Genomic DNA, 9479 nt, shown 5'->3' with positions numbered 1-9479 from the left:
TCTTTTCTCTTTTAATAGTTCAGAAAAAAGTACAGTAATGAAATAGGTTAGATTACTTTCTCAGTACATTTTCTCTTAGTGGTTAGAAGAGCAAGATTAAAATCTGGACTCCAATGGCATGATGTTTAAGAGGTTCCATGTCTTTTTTTTAAAGGCAAAATAATGGTTATTCAACTAAGATGATATATCAAGATATGAAAATTGAGAGCATTCTTAGAAAAATGCTGCTGACTGTGAAAGGCTGCTTTTTCACAGAGGTATCCCAAGTGAAGATTTTATCTGCTAGTATCTCAGTAGAATGGTTTTCAGAGCCTTAAGTGGAAATTCAAATCTGTATCCAAGTGAAGATTGTTAAAATATATAATGCATAGAGAATTACAAAGAATTATCTCTGTGAGCTTTATAGGCTTGTTTAATAAAAAAACAAATCTTTCAACATTGTTTACTATAATAGGGGTATTCAAACTTATTAGATTTTGTATGTCATAAAATGTCATGATGCAAATTTCACCGTATCACCCTTCATAAATATGGTTCAGTTTTTGCAGCTATATATTCCTGTAAATAAAGCAACAATTTAGTGTTTTAAATACAGCATTTCTGAAATGTAGACCTGAACATCCTTTTGAAGGGCCTGATTCAGGGTTCACAGAAGCCAGCCAAAAAACAGTTGCCCACAAAGTTGTGGGAGAGATAAATCACGCCTTACATTTTTGTTTTTTTGAAAGTGAAGGCATTCACAGTCTTGATTATACTAGACCAAAGTGTACCACTTTAAGGGACCCACTTCCTTCAGTTTCCTGGGGAGAAAGAAAGACACAAAAGTATACTCTTTGTAGTATAGAAATTAAACAGAAAAGATTTCAGTTTTCCATCATTATACTTTAGAAAAACTGCCCAAACGAAATACAAGGACACTCAAACAAAGCAAAACATTTTCTCCAATTAACTCTGTAAAGAAGCTTACAGGCAAAAGCTATTCGGCTACCTTATAATTAAAACTTATGCCGAACATTATAAAATTGTATTAATGCCAGTATGTAGAGAGCTGGGTTTTTCAAAGCTGTGCTATATCGCCCTCTTCATCTAGGTCTTCAAATAAAGCATATGCATTATACTCAAATGCACATAAATCAGGTGCTCCCACTGCATGTGACTGGCTGAAAACCTAGCTCATTTTTGTCCTAATATTTATTAATGAAATGTCTTTAACTGAATGTCCCAAAACACAGGGGTGTTTCATAATTTATATTACAAATGTTCTGTAAGTGTGAAATACTTTGTTATAGAAAGTGCTATAATCCAGTGAATCATTGCTTCCCTTTGAATTACATATAAGTAGCTATCTCTTCTTGATGTAAAGCCAGCTAGGTGCAGAATTACGTTTATGTCTTGCTGTGGTACACAAAACACATAAACTTAAATTAAGAAAGATGGGAAATTGATAGCAACAAGGTGTGTGAGTTAGGACTGCTTCCAGCTTGTGTGTGCTGGTAAGTTCAGTGTGATTCATGTGACTTTTTACTCTCAGAGAAAGGGAAATAAAAACCCGTCCATCTAATAGAGAGCATTACCCAGAGCAGCAGCTCCATCTCATGGAATATATATTCTACCACAGAGATAGAGATCATTTTAAACAGCACTCCGGTGCATAGTCTGTGTACTACAGCTGTGTGGTACAGGCAAAAAACGTTTCAACAGCCAGACTTTTGCTATAATGTAAAAAAGAAAACCCAAAAACCACATCTTACTTCCAGCTTCTTGTTTGGCATTTTCCCTGCCTGGTAGGTTTAAGGAACATTAAAAGGCTTGTTTTAAGGAGGCGCTTGGCCATTATTGAATTGCTGTTCATGAGACAAAAAAAAAATTTCTCATACCTCTATATAAAAATTAGCAGTTTTATACAGTACACTGAAGGTTATATAATATATAGTATTGAAACTGAGGCTATGTCTAGAGAGCGGAGGAGGAAAAAGGAGAGAAATCCTAGCCTACAGACGAGTCTCCTTCACGGAAAGACCTGCAACTTCTGTGGGTGGCTCTGAAGCTCAAGGACTGGACTCAAGTCACCTCAAGACCCACCTCAATGAACCGTGGCAGAGATTATGTTTGAATCAAGGGATTGCTGCTGCCGACAGCGATGAATGAAGCGCGTGCAGACATTCTGGAGCCAGCTTGGGTTCTGCTCCTAGTGTAGCTGCAGCAGCAGGGAGCTGTGTTTGGGATAACTACCCAAGTGTTTACCCAGCTTCTTAGGAAGGATTTGTGGCCTGCAACGTTTCCAAGCTTGTGAGTTTAAAAATAGCAGAGGTATTGGATGGCTACATGAGCTGCAATGACTGCGATGGAGATCTACCAGTGGTTACCTTTGCAGGTGAATGTCACATAATTCCCTCAGGCCAAGTCCACCATACTTCAAGTCCTGTAGCAAAGTTGCTGAAAGAGCGTTTGTATCCCCTAAAGTAAACATGGCTCTTTGGGATGCTGTAGGTGGTAAGCACTAAGCAGCATCCCACCAGGGGTGCCTCTGCCTCTCAGGCATGAAAGATCAGGTTTCTTTGAATAGCAGTGTCTGCCAGGTTTCCTCGTGATCCTCTACAAGGAGCTGCAGCCCTTCCCTCTGTTTCCTTGCTGTGGAGCCCACAGTATCTCATGACACCAAAAAAGCTCTAGGGAAGAGAAAACTGGTCATGAGATCTGCACTGACACTGACATCTCAAAGAACTGAATATCCAGAGTCACTCACTACGCTTCATGTACATGTTAACAGGGATGCCATCAGATGTGATTTGCAAGTAGGCTGCTGAGTGGTTGAATCCAGTGGTTTTAACTGGACAGTGGTCTTAATACTGCACTTCTGACCTTGGATTTGTTAAGGGACCACTGCTGGTCAGCTGCAAATCGCTGTCTCAGGAAGTCAGTCCTTCAGGTTGCTGCTGACTCCTAGGAAGTGAAGGACCACCAGGGCATGGTGCCACCAGATACAGAGATCAGCAGCAGGTTCCTCATTGCTTATGTGATGCGTAACTATAATGCTCTTTTGTGACATTTTTGCTACCCAATTCCAGAGGCCCATAGTCCAGGTGACCCAGGCCAGATGTTCAGGCTGTACCCAGTTTATCCATGATCTGTGTTTTTGTTTTATGGGGGATTGGAAAAGGTTTCCCTGCTGTGTGATTCTGGTATCCAACCTGCAAACTGAGCTCTCCAATGATATGTTAGGCACTGAAGTCTCTATCCATCCAGTCTCAATGGAAAATACTTTCAGTGCAAAGTTTGGCAATGGGCTGGCCATGATTTGTTCTGCATTCAAATCTCAAATACTTCCTATGAACTAGGAGACAATAATGTGCGAGTTTGTGTCCTGAAATCTGAGAGCTGCCAGGCAGGCTTAAGCCTGAGGAGATGGGATAATGGAGGCAAGTGTTATCATCCTGAATCTGACACTATCCATTTGTTCAGTCTCTTAACTATTGTCTGCATAAGGAAATATCATAAGTGGAAACCATTTCTCCGTACACCTGAGGAACTGCTTCTGTTGGCTCCAAATGAAACGGTATGGCAACTTTTTGTACTAGGGACTGTTCTCAAGAACCTTATGAGGCATGAGAGAGGAGAGTGGTAGGGGACAGGGTGGGAAAATGATTGGGACTTGCTTTGTGATTGCTTTGTCAGGTAAGGATGAGGATTTCTTCAGTGGAGACTAGGGGGGCCACAGATGTTCCACCACTTCTCCAGATTCTTGGGTAGTGATGTCAAGCTCCGCTGTCAGTGATCTGGGTGGTGATACCAACAGTGAGCCTTGCCTTTTAACCCAGGGGGGTACACTAGTGAAATCTGCCATGAGATGATGGCCCCCAGTAGGGCCAATGTTACCAAGGTGATTTGGTGGCAAGAACAGGATCCATTATGGAGCCAGTCCAATGTCATTTTTGCCTCCTCTGTGGTAGTGTCCTGCATGTGGGCTCTTCAGTAGAGGCTTTTGGGTGGCATTCAGGTGATGACTGAGGTGCACCCCTGCTCAACAGTGGGGAGAAAGGATAGGTCAGAGATGGTGACCTCTTGTTGTACTCTCCCAATGGCAGTGATGCCTCAGCTCTTCTGGGGGCTGATTCCAGACTGATGATGTCTCCAGAGGGATCTGGTTCCCTAGGGACACACTTCAGTCCTGTAATAAGCACTGCAGTTGGTCGCTGTGTCTTTGTTGGTGTACATTTAGCACCACCTCCTTGGCAGAGGACTGAGATGCCCTATTCTTGGAGGGATGAGGGCTCCCTTCTTCTCTATGGGGTGATGTCTCTCACCACTTACAGAGGTATTTCTTTTTGGCCCTTTCAGTTTTGCCTTCGCATTGGTATCAGCACAGGTGCCCTGATGATGTTCATTGCCACTACAGGAGCTGGTGCCACTCTTATTAATACCATTACTAAAATGGTAGCTGCCTTCGGGGCTGCTGACAGCATAGTGCTGGGCTCATCAGTATCAGTGTAAATAGTGATATTTCAAAGAAGTTTTTTGCCTATCTCTTCTTTGGTGTACAGCTAGACCTGGGTGTGATGTCTGCTTAGAGGGGCACTCATTGAGCACAACTTTTGGCTTTTCTTGGAGAGGGAGGCCTCCTCCATGTTTAGAGATAGGTATCACTGGATAAAGTAGGTGTTCTTTCAGCTGTGTGCCCCTTGATTTGGAAGTCCTTGAGATGAAACACTAGCAGATGTGCCTCTTCTCCAGATAGAAGAGGCATCAACTCTACCCGCTGATGAGGGCCAGTCAAGCAGGGGTTAGAAACTACCACAGCAGTTGGCATGATGCAGTCTGCCATCCCTGCTGTGTTTATGATTAGTTTTCCAAGTTGTGTCTTGCTGCCTTGGATGATGAGAGGGATGTGAGGGAGGGTCCATGACCTCTTATGGGAGCAAATGTAGGTGCAAGACACCTACACAGCCCCAGTGGACACTGATTTTTTTTTTTTTTAAAGAAAAAGTAATCTTATGGGTAGAAAGCACATGTACACCTACACTGGGCTGCACTGTGCCATGCACCAGAAGTGTGGTAAAATTTCATGCCTGGCTAATGGATGCAAGACTTTTAGCATTCTCACTTGTTTAAATGACACTAGACATTTCAACATGGACAATAGCATTATCTCAGTAATTAATCTGAAGTTTTGACTGTTTCTAGGCACAGCAAAATACCATGTGCTCAAACCTTATGTTTCTGTTTAACATTTCAACACTAGACACTTGTATGTGCCTTAATCATGGCTATGCTCTGTTGTTCCTTTTTTGCTCCTAACTCCTCCCTAAATGAGACTGACTACGCCTTGTCTTTCACCAGAAGGGCAGTACAGGAATTCTCCTCTGTGGGAGGTGTGGTCATTTCACAATATAGATTAAACTAGTGACATTTACCTGAAGATTTCCAAATGTCATACAAAGGCAGGTGAGCCTTGTTAGCCCTGTATCAGCTGCAGAGAGGTTAAGGCCCACATTTTCAGTGCGGAGTCTGATTTTAGAGGCAGGTGATTAGCAGCTTTTGAGGGGGCCCTGCTCACATCAAGCTGGACCCCTCCCCCCTGCCACAAACTAAGACAGTCCTAATTACTACAGACTTCTGAAATCTGGCTCTAAATAGCTTGCTCAGGGCCACACAGCTAGAACAGGATTAGGTACAGAAGATGGCTCTCAGGACTTCCAGGCCCCTTATCTAATTAGAGATGGGCTGGAACCCAAATGCAACACCCAACACTTAGGAAATGTCAGGAGGTCACCCCGGCACTGGAAGCTGTGCAGTTCCACTGGATCTGAATCTCCTCGCTCATCCCCACCTGTCTCCAATCCCTAAGACTGGACTGATGAAGAGGGGCTGGTGATAAGAAGTACAGCCAACCATCTCCTTTAGAAAATAGCTCAATCTGTTTAAAATACTTGAGCTTTTTTTCTGGCTGTGTGACAGTGAGATGTCTGGGAGGTGACTGGCAACAATTTTGTGTGTACCTTGCAGTTTCAGGGAAGTGTTTCTTCATTGTTTGGATTCACAGTGAGCAAAGAATGTACAGGTGATGGTGTATGTATAAGAGCTTATATTCCCATCCGCAGGCAAACATTCTCACTGAGGTCCCTGGTCTCCATTTGCTTGGAGAATAGGCCACGTCTGTTCCTTTTTGGCACAGCTTGTCTCGCGCTATGGGGCAAAACAAGTCCTAAGCTTTGTGGCGGAGGAGGTCACGCTGGCAGGGGAAGCTGTGCAGTCCAACTGCGCAAGAGAGGGCTGGGTTTTGGGTGTGTGCACCTCTTGCGTGGCACAGAGCCCAGCATTGTGAGGAATCCCTCTGATGCAATGTGCAAAAGGTAGGTGAGGAAACAGGGAAGTCAGGCTGGAAGAGCAGCAGGGTGAAAGGGGGAACATGCTGGTACATTAAAGATATTGCACCCACTGGGCACCACAGCCACCCCACAGCTTGAAATGTAAAGCTGTATGTTGCACAGGCGTTGGGGGGAAGGTCTCTTTCTTCCCTTTGGTCCTCAGAGGAACTGTTCAGAGCAAAGCCCCAGCTAGGGCAGGGTGCTGGATCCTATGTGTATATGCAGTTTAGTCCTCTGCTATTCACAGTAACAGTCTCTAAAGCATAAGTATAGTTCCCTGGTCAGCACCGATACTAGCCATTCTACCATGTCATTTCTGTGATTTCTTTAAGGATACAGCCTTCTCTACAATCAGCTGGGCAAAAAGAAATGTTTTTGATACTCCAAGGGCAGATTTCCAAGATCATAGATTACTGAATGCAAGAACTTTAATTACATAGAATGATATTTTAACTGAGAACAGAAAAACAAAGTATTTTTTTAACTGGAACAGAACCATTAGCATCCAGCACAGACTGCTAAAATATGCATGTAGTGTTCTGTAGACACATTTACATGAATAGGATACATTAATAGGATGATTATATGATTAAGCACTAAAAAGTCAGGACACATCAAAGTTAATAGTGTATGTACGGCTTTAAAATGTTATTCCACTGTGAAAAGTGACATCTTACCAGGACTGCTTCCTTGAGAACTATGAAACATTGTCAGAGCTATTCATTTTAGTGACAAAAATAAATTTTCCCTTCTATTAGTCTATCAGGAGCTTGCACAACTGTGAGAGAAGAGCAGTAATATTTTTTTGCCTGTGTATCAAACAATTATCTTCCAAGTTTCCAGTGAGTTCCTGCTATGCATACTTCTTGAGATCAATGGCATTGCAGAGATGTCACTAAGGGCATCATTTGAAGACAATGGGATTGCCCAGATTACGTTGGACAACTGCAATTTATTTTGCAAAACCATCACCAAAGGTGCCTGTATGCATGAAGGGAAGAACCCAGCCTGGCTGTCATTTTCCCAGGTTGAACTTGCAAAAAGAATAGTGGGGGAGGGGACAGGACATATGTTTTTGCTGATATATTTGCTCTGGAGACACTGAATGATGAGGAGTAGAGCCCCACAATAACAGTTACTTTTCAGAACAGAAATGACTTTTAACTTCTCTCTAGAATATTAAATTATGTTCAGTTACAGTATCACATACTTTTCACATACAGTGTCATGTGATTTATCTACAACCTTATATACATGTACATGACATTGTATGTGAAAAAATATGACTGTGTGTGAAAAATATATGATAGTGTAATTAGACATAATGATGTATAATGTCCTATTTTGTTTCTTTTCTGTTTTGTGATGGTCCAGTATCTTAATGCCGGAACTTCCCTCCTTCCTTTATACAGAATCGGGATAATTTTGGAAGCACCATTGGGCTGTACAGGTTTCTTGCAGCCATCCCCAATCCTTCCTTAGGGGATGTGAGAACTGGTTGTGAAGTTACTGAGGTGTACACATATGCAGAGAGCACTTACCTTTGCTGCAAACATAGGCATCCTCTGTTACGACACAGACTGTCAACTATTTCTCTATACTGTACACGTGGGACCAGCATAAAGAGAGCAGAGCAATCTTAAGGAGGCAACTGGGCTAGGGACAGAAGTTACACATAGAGGTGCACCGATACATTGGTCCGATACCGGATTGGTACCAATATAAAAAAACCTGGCTGTATTGGACATCAGTTCAATGGGGCCAATAATTTGGCTGATAAATGTCCGTGCTGTGTGCAGCCAAAGTGACCAGCACTCAGGCAGCGAGCAGCACAGCTGGCAGCATGGAGAGCTGCCTCCACCTGGTAAGTTCAGTGTGGTAGAAGGGGAGGTGGAAGGGAAGGGGTGTGTGTGTGGCGGGGGACAGATCAGTGCCCTCCGTGGCAAGGGAGGTGGCAGAGGCAGGGACAAGGGCAGGCACTGCGCAGCAACGGGGGGGGCATGTGTCCCATGGATCTGCACAGGGCAGGGCGGCTGCAGTCAGGGCTGCACAGGGCTCTTCTCGCTGGGGGTTTGGTTTGGAGTGGGTGCCAGCAACACTGGAAGGATGCTGCATCCACCCCAAATTTTGCTGTTGCTCCACTCCCAGCACTGCTGTTGCCAGCTGCCTGGCGCAGCCCCAGCTCAACACCCTGCCTCCACTCACACACCGGGAAGAGCTGGGGCTGTGTTGGGTGGCTGGCAGCAGTGGCATTAGGAGTGGAGCAGTGGTGAAATCTGGGGTGGATACAGCATCCTCACAGCGCCACTGGTGCCCACTCCATGACCAGGCCCCACTGAGAAGAGCCCAGTGCATCCCCAGCTGCAGACTGCCCTACCCCACCCCACCCCACGCAGATCCAGGGGCACACCCCCGTTCCTGGGGTGCAAGCAGCGGCAGGAGCCACCTCTCTCCCCAGGAGCCACGGCTCAGGCCTCCCCCCACCCTGCCTGGACAGTGCCTATCCCTGCCCCCTCTCTCACCACAGTGGCGTTGATCTACCCCTCTCCCCCATGCCCCTTCCTTCTCCCCTCCCCTTCCATCACACTGGACTTACCAGTTGGGGGCAGTTGTACTGGAAATTGGATCGGTATTGGCCGATATGCTTCCTTAAATATCAGCTATCAGTATTGGTCCGAATAATCTCTATTGGTGCACTCCTAGTTACACATAAATCAGTTTAAGTGATCAGAAACTGGTTTAAACCTGTAACAGAACAGACGTTCAGTGCATATAAACCAGTTTCAAAATGGCTGAAACTGGTTTAAGACAAACCTGATTGAATGTAGTATCAGGCTTAACTGATTTGGGTCAAACCGGTTTATGAAACTTTTGTCTCAGACCCCTTCCTGGTTCAAGTTAAACCACAGTCCCCCAGTATCCCAGCATGCTTTGCAGTCCTGGACTGGGCTGTGCTGTCTGCTCCAGAGAGCAGAGCTGGCCCTACCCCTCTGCTGCTTAACTCAGTGAGAGCTGACTGACAAGGGCAGAGGAGGCGGGGCCAGCCTAGCTGGGGATGCAGTCCAGTCTATGGGAGAACTGCCACCCCCAGGCAAACCTCTGGCTGGGGGCTGG

The 9479-nt window shown here is 44.8% G+C and overlaps 1 protein-coding gene across 2 annotated transcripts in view; it reads right to left on the bottom strand.

Moving 5' to 3' along the window:
* Nucleotides 1–9479, bottom strand: part of WDPCP (WD repeat containing planar cell polarity effector) — a 196849-nt gene continuing 187370 nt past the window's right edge. For both annotated transcript variants that reach the window (XM_019549189.1, XM_019549190.1), the window contains exon 17: nt 1–800. In XM_019549189.1, the coding sequence (XP_019404734.1) occupies nt 750–800 (51 nt within the window). In that variant the 3' untranslated portion in view covers nt 1–749. The remainder of the gene's footprint in view (nt 801–9479) is intronic.

This window comes from Crocodylus porosus, unplaced genomic scaffold, assembly GCF_001723895.1.
Source record: "Crocodylus porosus isolate Cpor-Errol unplaced genomic scaffold, CroPor_comp1, whole genome shotgun sequence".
NCBI lineage: Eukaryota > Metazoa > Chordata > Crocodylia > Crocodylidae > Crocodylus > Crocodylus porosus.
Note: the sequence above shows the minus strand (reverse complement) of the source record. Positions and strands in the feature narration are given on the sequence as shown.